General features: G+C 45.4%; 1 protein-coding gene across 1 annotated transcript in view; it reads right to left on the bottom strand.

Moving 5' to 3' along the window:
- Window positions 1–26,925, bottom strand: part of si:dkeyp-14d3.1 (transmembrane protein 132C) — a 214,602-nt gene that overhangs the window by 15,036 nt on the left and 172,641 nt on the right. The window contains exon 6 of the mRNA XM_031830154.1: window positions 5,673–5,881. Within this exon, the coding sequence (XP_031686014.1) occupies window positions 5,673–5,881 (209 nt within the window). The remainder of the gene's footprint in view (window positions 1–5,672; window positions 5,882–26,925) is intronic.

Here is a 26,925-nt window from a genome sequence, read left to right as displayed (position 1 = left end):
CTACTACCATAATTTATATCTATAATATTGCTGCCACAATTGTAACGGCAATTAGCTATCCAATATCCTTGGTTAACTAACATTACTAGTCTAGCAAGTTAGCTAGTTAGTTAGTTTGGAACTGTATCAAGTGCAAGCAAGATAGCTCCATTTATCTGTCTTTGATTTTTTTTTCAGAATAGTTTATTGAAATATTTCCAGCCACAGCAGCGAACAAGAAAGGGAGAGCAGTGACAAGAGTGTCAGGTAATGTTAACTTAGCTAGCTAGCGTCAAATCAGCCTGAATGAAATTAAACTTTCTTTCGTTAGTTAACTCTTTAAAAGCTTAAGCTATCGGTTTTATAACAAGTGTGATCGATGCTTGGCTGCTGTTTGACAAGCAAAAATAATCTTGCTCTTTTGTCCATAATAATCTTATCATGTAGGCTATACCCGCACTGTATATGTAAGCTGATAGCTAGAGCACATGTGCCAATACCAGAGTGGGCACTTACGCTATATAACGCATTTTCGTGACAAAACCATCAGTAGAATTAATTTTCACATTGGAATTTAACCGCAAAAGTTATTTTTATGTGCACTATGTCATCATGCACAGCCTATTATCCACAAGTTAATTTGATGGAAAAAGATCTCTGGTGGAAAAATGTGCATATTGTTATTATACAAATTTTGGAATATTCGCATGAAAATCGGTCGCCAATTGGGTGGAAACCTAGCTAATAACGTACTTACTTGTTTCCCAGAATGATTTGATATTGAGATAAAAAACGGCTGCATTGGACCTTTAATCTAATAGGTAAATCCAACTCGGGGAACAACCTACATCTGAAAGAAATTTCTCTCTCTCCTTTATTCACTCTCATTCCCAGATTGAGCTTCGGAAGAAATGTTTGTACCATGCTCATTTTCCACTGCCCAGTGGACTCTGTTAGGTAATTGTTTTGACATATTGCTGCATGTTGTTTTTCTATTACAAAGACCTAATGAAGGTCATTTGAGGATAAATGGACAGAACTGCAGCTGCATTTTCTCTTCCAAGAAAATCTATAGCTTTTATGGTCTACATTTCTGAACAGCATTCAAGTGCGGGTGCACAATGTAATGTCAAAGGAGGCCAGTTAGTGTCATTGTTTTGGCAAGATCAGCACGTTTTTTCCCACACAAGCGCTTACAGTGGGGCAGCAAAACAGCCCCAAACCATGATGCTCCCTCCACCACACTTTACAGTTGGGATGAGGTTTTGATGTTGGTGTGCTCTGCCTTTTTTTCTCCACACATAGTGTTGTGTGTTCCTTCCAAACAACACAACTTTAGTTTCATCTGTCCTCAGAATATCTTGCCAGTAGCTCTGTGGAACATCCAGGTGCTCTTTTGCGACTTCAGATGTGCAGCATTGTTTTTTTTGGACAGCAGTGGTTTCTTCCATTGTGTCCTCCCATGAACACCATTCTTGTTTAGTGTTTTACGTATTGTAGACCCGTCAACAGAGATGTTAGCATCTTCCGGAGATTTAGCTGACACTCTAGGATTCTTCTTAACCTCATTGAGCATTCTGCGCTGTGCTCTTGCAGTCATCTTTAGCGGAGAGCCACTCCTAGGGAGAGTAGCAAAAGCGCTGAAATGTCTGCATTTATAGACAATTTGTCTTACCGTGGACTGACTTTTAGAGATAATTTTGAAACCCTTACCAGCTTTATGCAAGGCAACAATTCTTAATCTTTGGTCTTCTGAGATCTCTTTTGTTCAAGGCATAGTACACATCAGGCAATGCTTCTTGTGAATAGCAAACTCAGATTTTGTGACTGTTTTTATGGGGCAAGGCAGCTCTAACCAAAATCTCCAGTCTCGTCTTATTGATTCAACTCCAGGTTAGTTGACTCCTGACTCCAATTAGCGTTTGGAGAAGTCATTAGCCTAGGGGTTCACATACTTTTTCCAACTTACACTGTGAATATTGAAATTATGTATTTAATATAGACAAGAAAAATACAATAATTTGTGTGTTATTAGTTTAAGTTTGTCTATTGTTGTGACTTAGATGAAGATCAGATCAAATTTATGCAGAAATCCAGGTAATTCCAAAGGGTTCACATACTTTTTCTTGCCACTGTATATTATTAGAAACATGCAGATGTTCTAAAAACAGAACATAAGAAGCACTTCCCAAATGCAACCTGTAACAAAGGAAACACAGCCATGATAAGAAAAGCATCATGACATGTTGCACATCCCTCACAGAGAGCACACTTGTGTCCCTGAGCAAGGGGAATTCATTAATGATCCTGCTTGTAAACGGTTATCTTGGAGGGGGCTGGGTGGGGGTGGGGGGGAGCAAACCTTGCAAATGAAAAAAAGCACCCCACTCCCAAGGCCTGGACACTGTCGCCAGGGCCGGCTCCAGGCATAAGCGACATATGCGGTTACGTAATACATATTCAGGAATTGGGGGTGGGAACGTTGTGGTGATTTCCACATGTAGCAGAGAAATAACATCAAGTAGGGCTGTCAGTGCAGCTAGCTAGCATTATCGAGCTAGCAATCTGTTACACCGTATTCCAAAGATTAGCCAGCTGGCTAAGCTATGGCCGGTTCTGGAGATGGATTTGTCACAGGTATTTAGGGAAAACTTTGCCACAGATGGATAGGAAAAAACTTTGACTTTGCCATCTATTGTTATCTCCAAAGTTTTGGCATGTTCCATTCAGCCGCGAATCTGCCATTGATATAGAAAGAATAAGATGAAGCTCTGGTAATATGGATAGCCTAACTATTGAAAGGTTTGGACTAGAGATGCATTACATTCTAATGAACACTGTGAAAACTTTGGTAGGCTACTGGCAGGCTATTCGGCTAAATTAAATGTAAAACTAAAACATTCCTCTCCACCGTCAAGAAAAGAGGCCACTAAAATATTTTGCCACTACGTGGCCGGCCCCCCAACCAGAAGCTAGAGCCGGCCCTGACTGTCATTCCCCCTCCCTCTCTCTTTCTCTCTCTTTCTTTCTCTCTCTCCCCCGTGTCTGTGTGGAACACTTGGCAGCCTATCAGACGGAGGCAGGTCCCTTCTCTTGGTATTGTGGCTCTGAGTGGCCCCCTGCTCTGTGGACGGGTGCTGGTGCCCGCTCTTGTCACCAGTCACGCTGCTACTTTGCAAGGTCACGCCTGTTATTCCCTGATAAACAAAGACGGTCTGTCTCCCAGAGGTCTGTCGGCAGCCAAGCCAGAATGGACACACTCTCATCAACAACAACACAAATGGGCTGTCCCATGGAAAACAACATCACACATCACACATAACACAACAAGCCCCCACAAATCCAAACTACAGTGAGCTCCAAAAGTATTGGGACAGTGACACATGTTGTTGTTTTGGCTCTGTACTCTAGCACTTTGGATTTGAAATGATACAATGGCTACGAGGTTCAAGTGCAGACTGTCAGCTTTAATGTGAGGGTATTTTTATCCATATCGGGTGAAACATTTAGAAATTACAGCACTATTTGTGCATAGTCCCCCCATGTTAGGTGAGCAAAGGTATTGGGACAAATTCACTTATAAACTCAGCAAAAAAAGAAGCGTCCTCTCACTGTCAACTGCGTTTATTTACAGCAAACTTAACGTGTAAATATTTGTATGAACATAACAAGATTCAACAACTGAGACATAAATTGAACAAGTTCCACAGACATGTGACTAACAGAAATGGAAGAATGTGTCCCTGAACAAAGGGGGGGTCAAAATCAAAAGTAACAGTATCCGGTGTGGCCATCAGCTGTGCATCTCCTCCTCATGGACTGCACCAGATTTGACAGTTCTTGCTGTGACATGTTACCCCACTCTTCCACCAAGGCACCTGCAAGTTCTCTGACATTTCTGGGGGGAATGGCCCTAGCCCTCACCCTTCGATCCAACAGGTCCCAGACGTGCTCAATGGGATTGAGATCTGGGCTCTTCGCTGGCCATGGCAGAACACTGACATTCCTGTCTTGCAGGAAATCATTCACAGAATGAGCAGTATGGCTGGTGGCATTGTCATGCTGGAGGGTCATGTCAGCATGAGCCTGCAGGAAGGGTACCACATGAGGGAGGAGGATGTCTTCCCTGTAACGCACAGCGTTTAGATTGCCTGCAATGGCAACAAGCTCAGTCCGATGATGCTGTGACACACCGCCCCAGACCATGACGGACCCTTCACCTCCAAATCAATCCTGCTCCAGAGTACAGGCCTCGGTGTAACGCTCATTCCTTCGAAGATAAACGCAAATCCAACCATCAACCCTGGTGAGACAAAACGGCGACTCGTCAGTGAAGATAACTTTTTGCCAGTCTGGTCCAGCAATGGTGGGTTTGTACCGTCTGTAAGCTGTTTGTGTCTTAACGACCGGTGCATGTTCATTAATTGTTTATGGTTCATTGAACAAGCATGGGAAACAGTGTTTGAACCCTTTAGAATGAAGATCTGTGAAGTTATTTGGATTTGTACGAATTATCTTCGAAAAACAGGGTCCTGGAAAAAGGGACGTTTCTTTTTTTGCTGAGTTTATGTCTATTAAAGTAGTCAAAAGTGTATTATTTTGCCCCATATTCCTAGCACTCAATGATTACATTAAACTTGTGATGCAGTGTTGGATGCATTTGCTGTTTGTTTTGGTTGTGTTTCAGATTACTTTGTGCCCAATATAAATGAATGGTAAATAATGTATTGTGTCATTTTGGAGTCATCTTTATTGTAAATAATAATAGAATATGTTTCTAAACACTTCTACAATAATTTGGATGGTACCATGATTACGGATAGACGTGAATGAATCATGAATAATGATGAGTGAGAAAGTTATAGACGCACAAATATCATAAGTTAGTCAAAAAGTTAACCTCCCATGTTATTGTAATGGTGAGAGATTAGCATGTCTTGGGGGAAGACATGCTAACCTCTCACCATTACAATAACATGGGAGGTTAACTTTTTTCGGGGGGTATGATATTTGAATCATTATTCACGATTCATTCAAGTCTACCCGTAATCATGGTAGCATCCAAATGAATGTAGACATGTTTAGAAGCAAATTATATTCTTCTTCACAGTAAAAGTGACTGCAAAATGACACAATTCAATATTTACCATTCATTTATTTGGATTTACCATTCATACCCTCAAATGAATACTGTCAGTCTGCACTTTAACCTCATAGTCATTATATCCTTTCAAATCCAAAGTGCTGGAGTACAGAACCAAAACAACACAAAATGTGTCACTGTCCCAATACTTTTGGAGCTCACTGTATATGCCTCATTGTCAGTCAGTGAAAAAGTTTAATGAGCCAGAGGCCTTTATTTCCAGGCTGGCAGGCGAGGGAAGGGACACTTTCCAGACACAATAGTGAATATGTCCAGTACTAATTCCAGTAGGTAGACCTGAGTTCTGCTCCCACCATTGGAGTGTGGTGGATGAGGTGTTAGAGGAGACGAGATCTCGGGCACAGGGGGAGATGTGTGACCTTCACACAAAGGTTCATATAAAGGGCAGAACAATATCATATGTTGAAAATAAGAGCTTTTGTGCATGCTCTTTCGATCATCTCCATTTTCTGTCCACTTACCTGGCGTGGACTGCATGGGTGAAGAGTCTGTCCATGTGATTCTATGGAGGGGGACGAGGGACACATACCTTTGGCTGCTGGTCATGATGGGCACCCTCCATCCCTTGATCTGGCTGAGCTCTGTGTCAGACACCTCGATCTGGAGGGGTAGCCGTGGGATCCACACGTTCATCTCCAGTTGGGCACTCAGGTAGCTGTAGGTGAAGTTCACCATCATCCTCACCTTGCCCTTCATCTCCTTCCCATTCACAAACACGTAGTCACACCTGTCTGACACCTGGACAGGAATAGGAGAGGGGAGAGAAGCATGTGTAAGGGTCACCTAAAGAGATCCCCAACCAAGCAGCACCATCAGAACCAGACAAATCCAACTCAATGGACAAGACTGGACACAAGCATGCACGTGGACACACACAGCTTTATTTTCATGACATTTCTGGACTTTTTGGGGAGTAAAAATGTTTCAACATTAAAAATCCTATTTTCCCTAACCCTTAACCTAACTTTAACCCTATCCTTAACCCCCAAAACCCTAACCTTAAGTCTTACCCTAACCTTAACCTCGAAACCTAACCCTTCAGCTTAAAATAGCATTTGAACAAATTTAGGACATGGAAAAAGTCCTGACTTTTTTAGTTCTTGTTTTCCTACCATGTCAGGATATTGGGGTCATGATAAGGTAGGAGAGCAAGTACACACACACACACACACTTTTCAAACTGCAATGTACTGTACTGTACTGTAGGTTGTCTATCATTTTCACCCTAAAATGGACCAATATGAGATGCACTACATCTTGGCCATATTCTGTTATAATCTCCACCCGGCACAGCCAGAAGAGGACTGGCCACCCCACATATGCTCTCTCTAATTCTCTCTTTCTTTCTCTCTCTCAGAGGACCTGAGCCCTAGGACCATGCCCCAGGACTACCTGACATGATGACTCCTTGCTGTCCCCAGTCCACCTGACCGTGCTGCTGCTCCAGTTTCAACTGTTCTGCCTTATTATTATTCGACCATGCTGGTAATTTATGAACATTTGAACATCTTGGCCATGTTCTGTTAAAATCTCCACCCGACACAGCCAGAAGAGGACTGGCCACCCCACATAGCCTGGTTCCTCTCTAGGTTTCTTCCTAGGTTTTGGCCTTTCTAGGGAGTTTTTCCTAGCCACCGTGCTTCTACACCTGCATTGCTTGCTGTTTGGGGTTTTAGGCTGGGTTTCTGTACAGCACTTTGAGATATCAGCTGATGTACGAAGGGCTATATAAATACATTTGATTTGATTTGATTTGACTACAGTGTTGTGTGTCCGTCTGATACATTTTATCTAGCGTTTGTCCTTTGAAAAATAAGATGAAAGCTTCACTGTTCATCCATACTCTTTATTCCCAACTACAAAAGGAGAAAGGAGGAGGGTTGGGGCACATCTTAAATGTGTGGAGGGAGGGTGGCAATCCAGGCCCTTAGATTACCAACGGGTCTGCCCATGGCTACGTAGTACCAACAGAATGTAGAACCAACAGATGGAAGCAAGAGAAAGGAAGGCAGGTCTCCACTGATAACATGAAAACTCAAAACCATCTGTTTTGCAAATGGCCTTTCAGAGGAAATCACTGGGCCGATTGCATGACATTGAAAGAGGCAGGGCTTCACAGCTCGTCATCGCTTCAGCTGGCTGACTCGCCCCTTCACTAGCAACTACTCCTTGATCCACACCCAGCCTCTATTTCTCAAAGCCTTATGATGAAGCCAGTTTAGCACCACAAATACAAAACACACACACAACCAAACACAACCACAAAGGTCATTCAGAGGTGTGGCCGGCAGCTGCAGGAGTGCATCAAACACAAAAACACATGCACACAACCACAAAGGTCATTCAGAGGTGTGGCCGGCAGCTGCAGGAGTGCATCAAACACAAAAACACATGCACACAACCACAAAGGTCATTCAGAGGTGTGGCCGGCAGCTGCAGGAGTGCATCAAACACAACCACAAAGGTCATTCAGAGGTGTGGCCGGCAGCTGCAGGAGTGCATCAAACACAAAAACACATGCACACAAACACAAAGATTCTAAAAGCATATGGAGTAGACATTCTATTTTTAAAGCAGATATTATGAGCAAACTCCCATTAGCAGTTTACTACTTCAATGAGACGATTTGAGATTAATTCATAAAATATGTTTTTCAATTTCAAAGTTGCTTCTTTACTGTCAGAAATAAAAGACATGAATAAGCATTCATCATTCACAGAACAGAGAGTGTATCCTCAAGTAAAAGGGCTTGTGTGACAGATAGCCAGCTCCTCCGGAGCTCTCCTCTCCCTGCATCACTGCTTGTCTGATGCAGCTTAAGAACCAGTGGCGTAGCTTCAGCCTGTTGACAGGCCCGGATCTGCGAGCCGCGGGCCCCGTATGTAATATGAATTCCATCCCACCATCCTCAAGTATTCATTGTTGACGCGGGTCCATCACATCTACGATTTGACGAGAAGATCTTTCTTTAACGTAAGCTATATGATAAATTATCTCATTGATGGTTTCACCAGAATTTTTTTATTAATTTGCTAAATAAATCATATTATTCAATAGTTTCAATTCCATGTTAAGATAATGAAATGCATTCTGGGATTCATTGTGCAAATACTCTCCAAAGCGTTGTTCATGTTATTATTATTTGCACAAAAAAACAAAGGACATCAAGGACAACTAAAATCATAACAGCAAGGCCAACTGTATATGTTTACATATGTGTGTGTCCATGTATGTATGCATTTGAATGACAGTATGTGTATATGCATGTGTACAAACACCTGCATGGCATCAGCCTCAGGCAAACTGACCCTGTCCCTTTTTCAAGACCCCGTCTTTAAAAGATCATTCGCAAAAATCAAAATAACTTCACAGCTCTTCATTGTAAAGGGTTTAAACACTGTTTCCCATGCTTGTTCAATGAACCATAAACAATTAATGAACATGCACCTCTGGAACGGTCATTAAGACACTAACAGCTTACAGACGGTAGGCAATTAAGGTCACAGTTATGAAAACGTAGCACACTAAAGAGGCCCTTCTACTGACTCTGAAAAACACAAAAAGAAAGATGCCCATGGTCCCTACTCATCTGTGTGAACGTGCCTTAGGCATGCTGCAAGGAGGCTTGAGGACTGCAGATGTGGCCAGGGCAAGAAATTGCAATGTCCGTACTGGTGGACAGCGCTACAGGACAGACAACTGATCGTCTTCACAGTGGCAGACCACGTGTAACACCTGCACAGGATCGGTACATCCGAACATCACACCTGCGGGACAGGTACAGGATGGCAACAACCTCTGCCAGATTTACACCAGGAATGCACAATCCCTCCATACAGACTGTCCGGAATAGGCTGATAGAGGCTGGACCAAAGGCTTGTAGGCCTGTTGTAAGGTAGGTCCTCACTAGACATCACCGGCAACAACATCGCCTATGGGCGCAAACCCACTGTCGCTGGACCAGACAGGACTGGCAAAAAGTGCTCTTCACTGACGAGTTGCGGTTTTGTCTCATCGGGGGTGATGGTCCGATTCGCGTTTATCGTCGAAGGAATGAGAGTTACACCGACGCCTGTACTCTGGAGCGGGATCGATTTGGAGGTGGAGGGTCCATCATGGTCTGGCGCAGTGTGTCATAGGATCATCGGACTGAGCTTGTTGACATTGCAGGCAATCTCAACGCTATGCGTTACAGGGAAGACATCCTCCTCCCTCATGTGGTACCCTTCCTGCAGGCTCATCCTGAGATGATCCTCCAGCATGACAATGCCACCAGCCATACTGCTCATTCTATGTATGATTTCCTGCAAGACAGGAATGTCAGTGTTCTGACATGGCCAGCGAAGAGCCCATATCGCAATCACATTGAGCATGTCTGGGACCTGTTGGATCGAAGGGTGAGGGCTAGGGCCATTCCCCCCAGAATTGTCCAGGAACTTGCAGGTGCCTTGGTAGAAGAGTGGGGTAACATGTCACAGCAAGAACTGGCAAATCTGGTGCAGTCCATGATGAGGAGATGCACTGCAGTACTTAATGCAGCTGGTGGCCACACCAGATACTGACTGTTACTTTTGATTGTGATCCCCCTTTGTTCAGGGATACATTATTCCATTTCTGTTAGTCACATGTCTGTGGAACTTGTTCAGTTTATGTCTCAGTTGTTGCATCTTGTTATGTTCATACAAATATTTACAGGTTTGCTGAATATAGATGCAGTTGACAGTGAGAGGACGTTTCTTTTTTTGCTGTGAGGTTTAACGTACATTTTCAATCTATCTAATCGAATAGAATCCACAGATTGTTAAAGATAAATATTTTTACTGTGAGTATTCGTATATTAGTAATTGACTGACCCGGTCTCCCCAGATCTCCTAACAGTACTATTTCTAGGGTCAATTTTAGATCAATGTTATGCATTTTCAGCCTTTCCTGAACCTGAGACCAGAAACAGGCTACCTGGGGGCAATACTAAAATAAATGGCCTATTGATTCTGTATCCTCACAACAAAATCTTCAGAGCTTTGATGATTTTATGCCCCAAATATTCAACATTTTGTTGGTGGCAAGAATTCGATGTAATAATTTTAGCTGAAAAGCACAAAGTCTTCAATCTTGCGTCGTATAATACACTGCTCAAAAAAATAAAGGGAACACTTACAACACAATGTAACTCCAAGTCAATATCACTTCTGTGAAATCAAACTGTCCACGTAGGAAGCAACACTGATTGACAATACATTTCACATGCTGTTGTGCAAATGGAATAGACAACAGGTGGAAATTATAGGCAATTAGCAAGACACCCCCAATAAAGGAGTGGTTCTGCAGGTGGGGACCACAGACCACTTCTCAGTTCCTATGCTTCCTGGCTGATGTTTTGGTCACTTTTGAATGCTGGCGGTGCTTTCACTCTAGTGGTAGCATGAGAGGGAGTCTACAACCCACACAAGTGGCTCAGGTAGTGCAGCTCATCCAGGATGGCACATCAATGCGAGCTGTGGCAAGAAGGTTTGCTGTGTCTGTCAGCGTAGTGTCCAGAGCATGGAGGCGCTACCAGGAGACAGGCCGGTACATCAGGAGACGTGGAGGAGGCCGTAGGAGGGCAACAACCCAGCAGCAGGATCGCTTCCTCCGCCTTTGTGCAAGGAGGAGCACTGCCAGAGCCTGCAAAATGACCTCCAGCAGGCCACAAATGTGCATGTGTCTGCTCAAATGGTCAGAAACAGACTCCATGAGGGTGGTATGAGGGCCCGACGTCCACAGGTGGGGGTTGTGCTTACAGCCCAACACCGTGCAGGACGTTTGGCATTTGCCAGAGAACACCAAGATTGGCAAATTCGCCACTGGCGCACTGTGCTCTTCACAGATGAAAGCAGGTTCATACTGAGCACATGTGACAGACGTGACAGAGTCTGGAGACGCCGTGGAGAACGTTCTGCTGCACATCTGGGACATCATGTCTCGCTCCATCCACCAATGCCACGTTGCACCACAGACTGTCCAGGAGTGGGCGGATGCTTTAGGCCAGGTCTGGGAGGAGATCCCACAGGAGACCATCCGCCACCTCATCAGGAGCATGCCCAGGCGTTGTATGGAGGTCATACAGACACGTGGAGGCCACACACACTACTGAGCCTCATTTTTACTTGTTTTAAGTACTTTACATCAAAGTTGGATCAGCCTGTAGTGTGGTTTTCCACTTTAATTTTGAGTGTGACTCCAAATCCAGACCTCCATTGGTTGATAAATTTGATTTCCATTGATAATTTTTCTGTGATTTTGTTGTCAGCACATTCAACTATGTAAAGAAAAAAGTATTTAATAAGAATATTTCATTCATTCAGAACTAGGATGTGTTATTTTAGTGTTCCCTTTATTTTTTTGAGCAGTGTATATCAACTCATACACCCTGTACCATGGAATCGGTACATTCAAAATCTCTTCCCAACGATTTTACAATCTGTATGGCACAGTTGTCAACATACTGGTCCTCAAATGAAACTGGTATACTTTCCTATTTATGCAATTTTTATTCCTCCGCCAGTTTTAATCCTTTATATTGTGCAGACAGACCAGTTCCCTACCTCCTCCCTCTGCCACCTGCCTCCTCAATTTTTGGGTTAATACTGTAATCAATTCTGATAACTCCACGAAATACATAAATTATATTGTAAATTGGAATGGTAGAGTTCAGAACAAAATACCCTTTAAAAAAATCCCATAAATACTGGTATTTTATCAACCAGCACATTTGAGTTCAGCCATAATATTTGTTTTATATTTTCAGGGGGATTAACCTGAAATTGTAGACAGCTCTGCGATGCTTGTTTGAAAAAGAGAGATACTTTGAAAAAGTATCACTTTCAATTAATCGAAAATGAGACATGGCAATCTGCACAAAGGCAAGAAGGCCATTTTTAAACAATGGGATGAGCTTTTCTTCATAATCTACTTGAGAACCATTATGTATGGCGCAAAATAGAGGGAAATTCTTGAGGGAAACCTGTTTCAGTCTTCCAGAAATTTGAGACTGGGATGGAGGTTCACCTTCCAGCAGGACAATGACCCTAATCATACTGCTAAAGCAACACTCGAGTGATTTAAGGGAAAACTTTTAAAAGTCTTTGAATGGCCTAATCAAAGGCTAGACCTCAATCCAATTGAGAATCTGTGATATGACTTAAAGATTGTTATACACCAACAGAACCCATCCAACTTGAAGGGGCTGGATCAGTTTTGCCTTGAAGAAGGGGAAAAAATCCCAGTGGCTAGATGTGCCAAGCTTATAGAGACATACTCCAAGAGACTTCCAGCTGTATTCGCTGTAAAAAGTGTCTCTACAAAGTAGTGATTTGGGGGGTTGAATAGTAATGCACGCTCAAGTTTTATGGTTTTTTGTCTTATTTCTTGTTTGTTTCACAATAAAACATATTTTGCATCTTCCAAGTGTTAGGCATGTTGTGTAAATCAAATGATACAACCCCCCCCAAAAAATATATTTTAATTACATTTAATTACATTTAATCATTCCTAACTATTTGCACATTCAAATCGCCATTTTTCTTAATTAACATCATCACACCTTTTGAGTTCCTTTGTCCATGACAGAAAATTATTTCACCACCCCATTCCTTTTTCCACGCAACTTCATGTAAAGAATGTCATTGACATTCAGGGAGCCCCATTTTTTCCTAGTATTATGGACACCACACTGGATGTATCCAAAGTAGACCAGTTAAGCCAAGTTTATTGCTATGTGAGAGTGATAAGGGTTGCAAATAATGTCACCACAGATCTGACCATCACAGAGTCGTTTTGGGGATTTCTGGAGACTGCTGACACATCAGCAGCTGAGCTTCAACATAAAGTCCTTTGCAGCATAGAAGATAATGGGCTGGATATTTCAAAATGTCGTGTGCAGGGCTATGATGGCGCTCCTAACCTGAATGGTGTCTATTCGAGTGTGCAGGCCAGAATATCCGAAAAAGAGACGCTTCCTGTTTATGTGCATTGCGCAGCGCACAATGTTAACCTGGCTCTATACGACTCTGTCAAAAATGTGCCAGAAATTAAACAGTTTTATGATACTGTTGAACTGTTATACAACTTCTTCGGGCATAGCAGAAAGAGATGGTCAATGTTGAGTGGTACATTTGATTTTGCATCAGAAAAGAAAATGTAACTAAAACGACTGTGTCCCACCCGCTGGTCATCTAGATATGAGTCCCCTGCCGCCCTGAGATACAGATATGTGGACGTAATAAAGGCCCTCACCAAGATTGTGTTTTCAAGTGACAAGAAGGACGAGAGGAATGATGCAGCACTGAAAAAGAAAATGGAAAGAAAAATTCAGTCGCTCTGCAGACTAAGGTTTTAGAAAATGTGAACGTTGTCTCCAAAATGCTACAGGTCAAAGACGCAGACCTGCACAGGGCAGTCAGTCTACTCAAGGACATGATAGAGGTCCTGTCCAGATTCCGACAGGATTTTGAGAAGGCCAAAGTCACTGCAGAGACCCTTGCTGACAAATGGGGAGCTCAGAAGGCATTTGAAGACACTCGGAAAAGGAAGGCGAGGTGTCATTTTGATGAGCTATGCGAGGACGAGTGACTGTCTGATGGGGAGAGTAGTTTTAGAGTCAACATCTTTAATACACACCTTTACATCGTTATCCACCAGCTGTCAAACAAATGTAAAAGCCTGCGGGCAACATAGAGTCTGTTTGACTCCATCCATCCCACTACCCTGGCCAACGCAGATGATGATGCGCTCTATGAGAGCACCAGCCGGCTGGCTGAACATCAAAGGTATATCGGCAAGCTTCCCTAGCCAATTACTCTCATTCAGGGCCTGTTTTAAGAAGGAAATAGCAAAGCACACTACACTGAGAGACATGGCCAAGATGCTCATTGTGGATTAAAATTCAGTCACTGCTACAATTGGGGAAGTAGTTACAACAATGCTCCTTTTTATGACTCAGTAACGGTAGCCAGTCCCGAGCGCTCCTTTTCCAAACTGAAAATAATTAAATCATACCTGAGGAGCAGCATGGGACAGGAGAGACTGGGTTGGCCATTCTGTTCATTGAAAACACCAGGGCCAGGACCATGGATTTGAATGCCATAGTCAACGACTTCGCAGAGCGCAAGGCCCGTCAAATGCCAATCAAATGAGTGAGTAAGCTTATATTTATACAGGGCAGGCTACCCAGACAGCCTATATAAATCAAGATTTATTGAGATTCATTTACATTGCTTGTCAATCTACGACTATGCTCGATCTGTCTTTGGAAACCATGTTCTGGTGCACGGCCGCTGAGCCATTTCATTGTCATCATAGCCTATACGTTTAACTAGGCTATAACATAATAGTAAGCACATACGCATCATATACTGTTAAAAGGCATGCTGCCATTTAAGCAATCTGTTTGAATGCTCCACTTGATTGATTTGCTGGTGTTTTTGATATAGGCCTCTGTGGGAGGCAGGTCATCTGAAATACTGGTATGTCAGTTTTGACGCTGTGCATAACTTCGGCGAGCATAGCTGTAGCTGGTCATTATCTGTGTTTCTGTGTTTTTGTCAAGGCATTGATCTATATATTTATGTTTTATAATATAGGCTATTGCCTATTATTTGCAGATAAAGTAGGGTGTTTTTTGACCGCTTTGACCGCTTTGTGCTGTGGTGCTGATCGACTTATATGGGTTCATTTCTGACCGCTGTCCATGGTGCTGAATGTATTGGCTATATTGCGGCTTCTCTGGTAACAGCTTCAAATGTGCCCTTAGATTTGGTTCTGCTCTGTTGTTACAATACTTAGTAATATTAACACACAGACTTACCAACAAAAGTATTTACATTCTAAGGGAAATATGGGTGGTGACAGGGCCCGTAATTTTTTGGGGCACTTGGGCCCGTCATGATTAAGCTATGCTACTGTTAAGAACTCCAGACTCCCAGCTGCTCAAGTAGAACTTTCCATCTTTCCTGTTGTTGCTCATGTCCTGTTGTTGCTCATGTCCCTCACTTTCACCAAACAAAAGAACAAGGCTTTCTGGTTTCTTAGCCCTTATTACTTATTTTCTCTCTCCCTGACATGAGTCTCTATAAGAAGGTCTGGAGTACACTGTGTAGGGTAGCCCAAGGGCTACAGTCAAGCATCAGAGCTCTCTTCATCCTCTGATATCAATGACTGCTTTAGACTTCAATTCCCAAATGGATTTCTTTCCACTGGTTCTCTTTCAAATACTTGTTTCGATGTCTCACACTGGGATTCACTGATAGGCGGATTCACTATTATAAGAACCAATCACACAACGTCTGTTGGAGACAGACAAGTTGAGTGGCGAATGAGGTGAGCCCCTCCCTTTTAATAAGGCGCATCTCATCCTGCCCTCTGGTTATTCTTTCTCTCTTCCTTGCGAAGATCACTGCATTCCTAAAGCTCTCCTCAGCACGACTTGATCCCTGTCTTCCTGATCAACTGTTCTCAGGTGAACCACAAGGTTAACGCTGCCGACCGTAGAACCTCAGCGCTTGTCTTTTTGTGTTGAACAACTAACGAAAGGAAAGTTTTTGTGTAGAATTATCTCTTCTGCTATTTCTACTCCCTAATTCTCCTGTAGCAGCTAGCATCACATGGCTAGCTGCGGAGACCTGGCTAGCTAACTCGGCCAGCTCGCTGAAAGGCCAGCTATACCACCAAATTTGCTTTTATACCTCGCCAAAAGGTAGAATTGCCAACTCTCCTCCTTTAGTGCAACCCACATCTCCTTGGGTCGTGTTGACTAGACTGACTGTCCTATCGTCACAGTTGGAAGGTCGAGAGAAACACTTTGTTCGTCGAGAGACTAAGAAAGCACACACTTTCTCTGGCTAGCACTGTGCTAAATAGCTACCACGTGGCGAAAGCTAGCTAGCTTTACCCGAGGCCCTTCTCTCATTTAGGACAACCTACATTCACTCATTTGTAACTGACCAGTTTAGCCTCTCTGCTTTACAGTCGTATGAGATATTTTATCCGAAGATCAGTACCCATGTGGTTCCCTTCAGCTAGCACTGTGCCCGCTTTAGCGGCCTTTAGCCCACAAGCTGGTTGCTAGCTAGCTCACAACTATACTAGCTCCCCGGCTCGATGATGCTGGGAAGCCAGCTGCTACTGGCTCTTCCACCTACGATGGAATTGCCAGCTTGCTCTTTCGTTTAGTACATCTAACATTCACTTGTTTCGTTTGCTAAACAGACCAGTTATACCTCATTTTTCTATGATCAATAGAGACTCTCAGGACCGAAGAAGTAATGATATTCATGCGGTTCTCTTTAGCTAACACTGTGCTAGCTTTAGCATGCCTTTTTTTTTTATTTTTTTATATTTATTTATTTTACCTTTATTTAACCAGGTAGGCAAGTTGAGAACAAGTTCTCATTTACAATTGCGACCTGGCCAAGATAAAGCAAAGCAGTTCGACAGATAAAACGACACAGAGTTACACATGGAGTAAAAACAAACATACAGTCAATAATGCAGTATAAACAAGTCTATATACAATGTGAGCAAATGAGGTGAGAAGGGAGGTAAGGGCAAAAAAGGCCATGATGGCAAAGTAAATACAATATAGCAAGTAAAATACTGGAATGGTAGTTTTGCAATGGAAGAATGTGCAAAGTAGAAATAAAAATAATGGGGTGCAAAGGAGCAAAATAAATAAATAAATTAAAATTAAATACAGTTGGGAAAGAGGTAGTTGTTTGGGCTAAATTATAGGTGGTCTATGTACAGGTGCAGTAATCTGTGAGCTGCTCTGACAGTTGGTGCTTAAAGCTAGTGAGGGAGATAAGTGTTTCCAGTTTCAGAGATTTTTGTAGTTCGTTCCAGTCATTGGCAGCAGAGAACTGGAAGGAGAGGCGGCCAAAGAAAGAATTGGTTTTGGGGGTGACTAGAGAGATATACCTGCTGGAGCGTGTGCTACAGGTGGGAGATGCTATGGTGACCAGCGAGCTGAGATAAGGGGGGACTTTACCTAGCAGGGTCTTGTAGATGACATGGAGCCAGTGGGTTTGGCGACGAGTATGAAGCGAGGGCCAGCCAACGAGAGCGTACAGGTCGCAATGGTGGGTAGTATATGGGGCTTTGGTGATAAAACGGATTGCACTGTGATAGACTGCATCCAATTTGTTGAGTAGGGTATTGGAGGCTATTTTGTAAATGACATCGCCAAAGTCGAGGATTGGTAGGATGGTCAGTTTTACAAGGGTATGTTTGGCAGCATGAGTGAAGGATGCTTTGTTGCGAAATAGGAAGCCAATTCTAGATTTAACTTTGGATTGGAGATGTTTGATATGGGTCTGGAAGGAGAGTTTACAGTCTAACCAGACACCTAAGTATTTGTAGTTGTCCACGTATTCTAAGTCAGAGCCGTCCAGAGTAGTGATGTTGGACAGGCGGGTAGGTGCAGGTAGCGATCGGTTGAAGAGCATGCATTTAGTTTTACTTGTATTTAAGAGCAATTGGAGGCCACGGAAGGAGAGTTGTATGGCACTGAAGCTTGCCTGGAGGGTTGTTAACACAGTGTCCAAAGAAGGGCCGGAAGTATACAGAATGGTGTCGTCTGCGTAGAGGTGGATCAGGGACTCACCAGCAGCAAGAGCGACCTCATTGATGTATACAGAGAAGAGAGTCGGTCCAAGAATTGAACCCTGTGGCACCCCCATAGAGACTGCCAGAGGTCCGGACAGCAGACCCTCCGATTTGACACACTGAACTCTATCAGAGAAGTAGTTGGTGAACCAGGCGAGGCAATCATTTGAGAAACCAAGGCTGTCGAGTCTGCCGATGAGGATATGGTGATTGACAGAGTCGAAAGCCTTGGCCAGATCAATGAATACGGCTGCACAGTAATGTTTCTTATCGATGGCGGTTAAGATATCGTTTAGGACCTTGAGCGTGGCTGAGGTGCACCCATGACCAGCTCTGAAACCGGATTGCATAGCAGAGAAGGTATGGTGAGATTCGAAATGGTCGGTAATCTGTTTGTTGACTTGGCTTTCGAAGACCTTAGAAAGGCACGGTAGGATAGATATAGGTCTGTAGCAGTTTGGGTCAAGAGTGTCCCCCCCTTTGAAGAGGGGGATGACCGCAGCTGCTTTCCAATCTTTGGGAATCTCAGACGACACGAAAGAGAGGTTGAACAGGCTAGTAATAGGGGTGGCAACAATTTCGGCAGATAATTTTAGAAAGAAAGGGTCCAGATTGTCTAGCCCGGCTGATTTGTAGGGGTCCAGATTTTGCAGCTCTTTCAGAACATCAGCTGAATGGATTTGGGAGAAGGAGAAATGGGGAAGGCTTGGGCGAGTTGCTGTTGGGGGTGCAGTGCTGTTGTCCGGGGTAGGAGTAGCCAGGTGGAAAGCATGGCCAGCCGTAGAAAAATGCTTATTGAAATTCTCAATTATGGTGGATTTATCAGTGGTGACAGTGTTTCCTATCTTCAGTGCAGTGGGCAGCTGGGAGGAGGTGTTCTTATTCTCCATGGACTTTACAGTGTCCCAGAACTTTTTTGAGTTAGTGTTGCAGGAAGCAAATTTCTGCTTGAAAAAGCTAGCCTTGGCTTTTCTAACTGCCTGTGTATAATGATTTCTAGCTTCCCTGAACAGCTGCATATCACGGGGGCTGTTCGATGCTAATGCAGAACGCCATAGGATGTTTTTGTGTTGGTTAAGGGCAGTCAGGTCTGGGGAGAACCAAGGGCTATATCTGTTCCTGGTTCTAAATTTCTTAAATGGGGCATGTTTATTTAAGATGGTTAGGAAGGCATTTAAAAAAAATATCCAGGCATCCTCTACTGACGGGATGAGATCAATATCCTTCCAGGATACCCCGGCCAGGTCGATTAGAAAGGCCTGCTCGCAGAAGTGTTTCAGGGAGCGTTTTACAGTGATGAGTGGAGGTCGTTTGACCGCTGACCCATTACGGATGCAGGCAATGAGGCAGTGATCGCTGAGATCTTGGTTGAAGACAGCAGAGGTGTATTTAGAGGGGAAGTTGGTTAGGATGATATCTATGAGGGTGCCCGTGTTTAAGGTTTTGGGGAGGTACCTGGTAGGTTCATTGATTATTTGTGTGAGATTGAGGGCATCAAGTTTAGATTGTAGGATGGCTGGGGTGTTAAGCATGTTCCTGTTTAGGTCGCCTAGCAGCACGAACTCTGAAGATAGATGGGGGGCAATCAGTTCACATATGGTGTCCAGAGCACAGCTGGGGGCAGAGGGTGGTCTATAGCAGGCGGCAACGGTGAGAGACTTGTTTTTAGAGAGGTGGATTTTTAAAAGTAGAAGTTCAAATTGTTTGGGTACAGACCTGGATAGTAGGACAGAACTCTGCAGGCTATCTTTGCAGTAGATTGCAACACCGCCCCCTTTGGCAGTTCTATCTTGTCTGAAAATGTTGTAGTTTGGAATTAAAATGTCTGAGTTTTTGGTGGTCTTCCTAAGCCAGGATTCAGACACAGCTAGAACATCCGGGTTGGCAGAGTGTGCTAAAGCAGTGAATAGAACAAACTTAGGGAGGAGGCTTCTAATGTTAACATGCATGAAACCAAGGCTATTACGGTTACAGAAGTCGTCAAAAGAGAGCGCCTGGGGAATAGGAGTGGAGCTAGGCACTGCAGGGCCTGGATTCACCTCTACATCGCCAGAGGAACATAGGAGGAGTAGAATAAGGGTACGGCTAAAAGCTATGAGAATTGGTCGTCTAGAACGTCTGGAACATAGAGTAAAAGGAGGTTTCTGGGGGCGATAAAATAGCATCAAGGTATAATGTACAGACAAATGTATGGTAGGATGTGAATACAGTGGAGGTAAACCTAGGTATTGAGTGATGAAGAGAGAGATATTGTCTCTAGAAACATCGTTGAAACCAGGAGATGTCATTGCATGTGTGGGTGGTGGAACTAATAGGTTGGATAAGGTATAGTGAGCAGGACTAGAGGCTCTACAGTGAAATAAGCCAATAAACACTAACCAGAACAGAAATGGACAAGACATATTGACATTAAGGAGAGGCATGCTTAGTCGAGTGATCAAAAGGGTCCGGTGAGTGGAGAGGTTGGTTGGTGATTTAGACAGCTAGCCAGGGCATCGGTAGCAAGCTAGCATAGGATGGAGGTCTGTTGTTAGCCACCTCCTGCGCTCCGTCAGTAGATTAGTGGGGTTCCGTGTGGTAGAGGGGATCAATCCAAATCACACAACAACAAAAATAAAAACAATAGATATAGTTATAGAGGCCCAAGAAGAAAACATAATAATAATAATAAAAAATAAAAAAATATATAATAAAAAATAAAAAATGTCCGATTGTCTATTCAGATAGCAGCCGGTAAGACAGCTAACGGTTAGCAGGCCGCAGATGGGCGTTCAGGTAACGTCGCGACGGAGGAGCCAGCCGAATAACTCCTTCGGGTAGATAACGTCGGCAGTCCAGTTGTGAAGGCCCGGTGGGGCTCCGCGAAGGCAGCAAACCGGGTCCAGATAGGCGACTGCAGCCCAGGTGCGATTGATGGAACTCAGGAGTGATTGACGGAGCTTGCTAGCTCCGGAACAATTGATGTTTGCTCCGGAATCGACGAAGGCCGATAGTCACACGGATAGCAGCTAGCTAGCTGTGAGATCCGGGCATGAATGTCCAGAGAGCAGTCGAAATCCAGGGACATGGAGAGAAAAATTGGTCCGGTATGCTCCGCTCCGAGCCGCGCTGCGCCGTACAGAACTGGCGATAGACTTTCGAGCCAAAGGATAGCCGATGACCACAAACCGTGGTTAGCTGAACACCAACGACTTGCCAGTAAAGGAGCCAACTAGCTTCTGAACTAGCTTCTGGATTAGCTTCTGGCTAGTTTCAGGCCAGCCTCCTGGAGTTTCTGGCTAGCTTCTTGGAGGATTACAGATCTGAGGTAAATAATACTTTTTTATAAATATACATTGGTGAGGCGGGTTGCAGGAGAGTGTTTTGAAGATGAGTTGATGGAAAATAAAAATAAAATGTATGTGAAAAAGTTGTAAATATATATATATATACAGGACACGACAAGACGAGGACAAAAGACGTCTGAACTGCTATGGTGCTATGCCACCTTGGATTGAGGCAGCTAGTTGCTTGCTAGCTAACAACTACATTAGCTCCACGTTATAGCGTTTATACACAGTGCTCACTTCATTAGCGGCGAGGCATCTATTAAGCCAGCTCACACCTGTCAAGTCTAATTCGCAGCAGGCGTTACTGGGTTAGCGGGCAATTTTCCAGGTCAGGCATGCGCTATACACTCGAATCCCCTCGCTCTTGAGCTGTTGGCTCAATGATGCTCTTCCACCTACAATGGAATTTCCAGCATGCCATGGTCAATAGAGACTCTCAGGACCAAATTCCCACATTTTCTTTGGCTAACGCGGTGCTAGCTATAGCTAGGCTATTAGCTCACTGCGTGAACACTAGCTAGCTAACATAAAAGTCTCATAGCTATGCGTTGACTAGCACATGCATAAACTGGTTTGAAATACTTTTTTCCAATAGCTATTATGGGCCCTCGTAAGAAACACGTTCAGGCAGCCCTCAAACGAATCCTGCAAGTTTTGTAAGGTTTAACCATGTAGCATGTTTTAACCACTCCAATGTTAATGGTAGATTATCAGACACTCAACAAGAAGGTCTGATTTAATTATTACTGAAACCGGATACAAGTGGGAAATATAAAGATCCAGTCCATTTAAAAAAATTGGAGGCCCATTACACCTCAGTGTTGTGATGCAAAAAGTCTAGCAAAATGTATAGTGCATAGAATTAAAAAGGTATTGTCGGATATTATTCATTCTAATCGGACAGTTTTTTTTACATGGACGATACATTGGAGATAATATAAAGTAAGTACTGGAAACAATAGAACACTATGAAAAATCTGGGAAACTAGGTCTGCTATTCTACCGGACTTTGAAAAGGCTTTTGGGGCCACCTGAGTGGTGCAGTGGTCTGTGCCACTAGAGATTCTGGGTTCGAGTCTAGGCTCTGTCGCAGCTGGCCGCGACCGGGAGACCCATAGGGCGGTGCACAATTGGCCCAGTGTCGTCCGGGTTAGGGGAGGGTTTGGGAAGTCCTTGTCCCCCCCGCGCTAGCAACTCCTGTGGCGGGCTGGGTGCAGTGCACGCTGACACGGTCGCCAGGTTTACGAAATTTCTTGGGGGGTGGCTCACAGGGAGCATGGCGACGCTAGGTAGGAGACCTACGCCAACTTCCTGTGGTTACCGGGGGGCTAGAGAGACCGGGCAGGCACCGTGTTATGCAGTGGTGCGCACGGTGTCCCCAGTGCGGGTGCATAGCCCGGTGCGGTATATTCCAGCTCCGCGTATCGATTGATTGAGCGTCAGGCCAAATGCCATGAAGCCGGCTCTACGCATCTGGTCCTCAGTGCGTCTCCTTGGGCCGGCTTACATGGCACCAGCCTTGCGCACGGTGTCCCCGGTTCGCCTGCATAGCCCAGTGCGGGCTATTCCACCTCGCCGCACTGGCAGGGCAACCGGGACCATTCAACCGGGTAAGGTTGGGCAGGCTCGGTGCTCAAGAGCTCCAGTGCGCCTGCACGGTCCGGTCTATCCAGTACCACCTCCACACCCCAGCCCTCCGGTAGCAGCTCCCCGCACCAGGCTTCCTGTGCGTGTCCTCGGCCCAGTACCACCAGTGCCAGCACCACGCATCAGGCCTACAGTGCGCCTCGCCTGTTCAGCGCTGCCAGAGCCTTCCTCCTCTCCTGCGCTGCCGGAGTCTCCCGCCTGTTCAGCGCTACCAGAGCCTTCCTCCTCTCCTGCGCTGCCGGAGTCTCCCGCCTGTTTAGCGCTGCCAGAGCCTTCCACCTCTACAGCGTTGCCGGAGTCTCCTGCCTGTTTAGCGCAGCCAGAGCTGCCAGCCTGCATGGAGCAGCCAGAGCTGCCAGTCTGCATGGAGCAGCCAGAGCTGCCAGTCTGCATGGAGCAGCCAGAGCTGTCAGTCTTCATGGAACAGCCAGAGCTGCCAGTCTGCATGGAGCAGCCAGAGCTGCCAGTCTGCAAGGAGCTGCCAGTCTGCAAGGAGCTGCCAGATCTGCCAGTCTTCATGGAGCAGCCAGAGCTGCCAGTCTGCAAGGAGCTGCCAGTCTGCAAGGAGCTGCCAGTCTGCAAAGAGCTGCCAGTCTGCAAGGAGCTGCCAGAGCTGCCAGTCTGCATGGAGCAGCCAGAGCTGCCAGTCTGCAAGAAGCAGCCAGAGCCGCCAGTCAGCATGGAGCAGCCAGAGCCGCCAGTCAGCATGGAGCAGCCAGAGCCGCCAGTCAGCATGGAACAGCCAGAGCCACCAGTCAGCATGGAGCAGCCAGAGCCGTCAGTCTGCCAGGATCCGCCAGTCAGCCAGACTCTTCCAGATCCGCCAGTCAGCCAGACTCTTCCAGATCTGCCAGTCAGCCAGACTCTTCCAGATCTGCCAGTCAGCCAGACTCTTCCAGATCCACCAGTCAACCAGACTCTTCTAGATCTGCCAGTCTGCCAGACTCTTCCAGATCTGCCAGTCAGCCAGACTCTTCCAGATCCGCCAGTCTGCCAGACTCTTCCAGATCCGCCAGTCAGCCAGACTCTTCCAGATCCGCCAGTCTGCCAGACTCTTCCAGATCCGCCAGTCTGCCAGACTCTGCCAGATCCGCCAGTCAGCCAGACTCTTCCAGATCCGCCAGTCAGCCAGGATCTGCCAGAGCCTTCCTCCTCTCCTGTGCTGCCGGAGTCTGAAGAGCACCTCTGTCCCGAGCTGCCCCTCTGTCCCGAGCTGCCCCTCTGTCCCGAGCTGCCCCTCTGTCCCGAGCTATTAAGTAGGGTTGCCATGGCTAGGAGGTCACGGAAGCGGACAAGGTGGGGGACTAAGACTACGGTGAAGTGGGGGCCACGTCCAGCACCAGAGCCGCCACCGCGGACAGATGCCCACCCAGACCGTCCCCTATAGGTTCAGGTTTTGCGGCCGGAGTCCGCACCTTGGGGGGGGGGGGGGGGGGGGGTACTGTCACACCCTGACCATAGTTTGCTTTGTATGTTTCTATGTTTTGGTTGGTCAGGGTGTGAGCTGAGTGGGCATTCTATGTTTCATGTCTAGTTTGTCTATTTCTATGTCTGGCCTGATATGGTTCTCAATCAGAGGCAGGTGTTAGTCATTGTCTCTGATTGGGAACCATATTTAGGTAGCCTGGGTTTCACTGTGTGTTTGTGGGTGATTGTTCCTGTCTCTGTGTTTGCACCAGATAGGACTGTTTCGGTTTTCACATTTTCATTATTTTGTAGTTTATTCATGTATAGTTTTTCCTTTATTAAAATAACATGAATCATCACAACGCTGCATTTTGGTCCGACTCTCCTTCACCACAAGAGAACCGTTACACCCCACCACAAAAATACAAAGCAGCGTTTCTTGGAGGAGTGGACATGGGAGGAGATAATGGAAGGCAAGGGACCCTGGGCACAGGCGGGAGAATATTGGCGTCCTAAGGAGGAGCTGGAGGCAGCTAAGGCGGAACTGCGATGCTATGAGGAGTTGGCTCAACGAGGCGTGCACGAAAGGCAGCCCCAGACATTTTTTGGGGGGGGCACACGGGGAGATTGGCGGAGTCAGGTTATAGACCTCAGCCAACTCCCGTGCTTGCCGTGGGGAGAGAGTGACCGGGCAGGCACCGTGATATGCGGTAAAGCGCACAGTGTCCCCAGTGTGCACTCATAGCCCGCTGCGTTATATACCAGCTCCCCGCATCGGCCGGGCTAGAGTGGGCATCCAGTCAGGACGGATGGTGCCGGCTCAGCGCATCTGGCCTCCAGTGCGTCTCTTCGGTCCAGGATATCCTGAGCAGGCTCTGCGCACTGTGTCTCCAGTGCGTGTCCACAACCCAGTACGTCCTGTGCCAGCACCCCGCAGTTGCCGGGCTAAGGTGAGCATCCAGCCAGGACAGGTTGTGCCAGCTCTGCTCTCCAGACCTCCAGTGTGTCTCCATAGCTCAGTAATGATCCATTACATGAAGCCTCCAGTGATGATCTATGGCACGACACCTCCAGTGATGATCCATGTCACAAAGCCTCCAGCGATGAGTCATGGCACGGAGCCTCCAGCGACGGCCTCCAATCCGGAGCCTCCAGCGACGGGGCCCGCAACGAGGGTCCCCAGTCCGGGGCTCGCGACGAGGGTCCCCAGTCCGGGGGCCCACGGCGAGGGTCCCCAGTCTGGGGTCGGCGACGAACCTTCCAGAAGGACAATCATCTCTGCAGCACTCCACCAATCAGGCCTTTATGGAAGAGTGGCCAGACGGAAGCCACTCCTCAGTAAAAGGCACATGACAGCCCACTTGAAGTTGGCCGAAAGGCACTTAAAGATTCTGACCATGAGAAACAAGATTCTCTGGTCTGATGAAAACAAGATTGAACTCTTTGGCCTAAGTGCCAAGCATCACGTCTGGATGAAACCTTGGACCATCCCTATAGTGAAGCATGGTGGTGGCAGCATCATGCTGTGGGGATGTTTTTCAGCGGCAGGGACTGCTAGACTAGTTTGTGGGAAAGGTGAACGGAGCAAAGTACAGAGAGATCCTTGATGAAAAACAGCTCCAGAGCGCTCAGGACCACAGACTGGGGTGAAGGTTCACCTTCCAACAGGACAACGTCCCTAAGCATAGAAGAATGGGAGAAACTCCCAAGAAGTGTCATACCCAGAAGACTCGATGCTGTTATCGCTGCCAAAGGTGCTTCAACAAAGTACTGAGTAAAGCATCTGAATGCTTCTGTAAATGTGATATTTCCATTTAAAGAAATGTATAATCTAGCAATTATGAGGTATTGAGTGTAGATTGATTAAGAAAAAAAAACAATTTAATCAAGTTTAGAGTAAGGCTGTAACATAACAAAATGTGGGAAAAGTCAAGGGGTCTGAATACTGTAGTTTACCCATAACTAAAAATATAGTTGTTTCAGCTGTTTGAAGATGGTGTACAAAACCAAAAGTAAAAGACACAAAAACAAAATGTAAGATCAGGAAGCATAGAAATAGTGCACATGCACTTGCTTTCAAGTAGAATGATAGATTTATAACTCACATTTCTATGTGAATTTGGTCGAGTCCCCAAAAAGTTACATATTGCCACTTTAAAAAGACTGATTTTTATATTACGCTAAATGTATTTCAGCTGGGCACGGAAATTTACTCAAGGGTTAACATTTATGTTTTAGTAGACGCTCTTATCCAGAGCGACTTACAGGAGTAATTAAGGTTAAGTGCCTTGCTCAAGAGCACATCAACAGATTTTTCACCTAGTAGGCTCAGGATTTGATCCAGTAACCTTTCGTTTACTGGCCCAGGTGTCATGTCCTGACCATAGAAAGCCTTTATTTTCTATGGTGTAGTAGGTCAGGGCGTGACTGGGGGGTGTTCTAGTTTATTATTTCTATGTGTAGTCTAGTTTTTGTATTTCTATGTTGGCCTGGTATGGTTCCCAATCAGAGGCAGCTGTCTATCGTTGTCTCTGATTGGGGATCATATTTAGGTAGCCTTTTCCCACCTGTTGTTTGTGGGATCTTGTTTTTGTATTGTTGCTTTTGAGCCCTACAAGGCTGTACGTTCATTTGTTTGTTTCTCTTTATTATTTATGTTGCTGGTTCTCATTCTAGTAAATGTATGATGAACTCAAATCACGCTGCGCCTTGGTCTACCCATTTTGACGAGCGTTACACCAGGGCTCTTAGCCGCTAGGC

The sequence above is a fragment of the Oncorhynchus kisutch genome, linkage group LG8, assembly GCF_002021735.2.
Source record: "Oncorhynchus kisutch isolate 150728-3 linkage group LG8, Okis_V2, whole genome shotgun sequence".
Lineage (NCBI taxonomy): Eukaryota > Metazoa > Chordata > Actinopteri > Salmoniformes > Salmonidae > Oncorhynchus > Oncorhynchus kisutch.
Note: the sequence above shows the minus strand (reverse complement) of the source record. Positions and strands in the feature narration are given on the sequence as shown.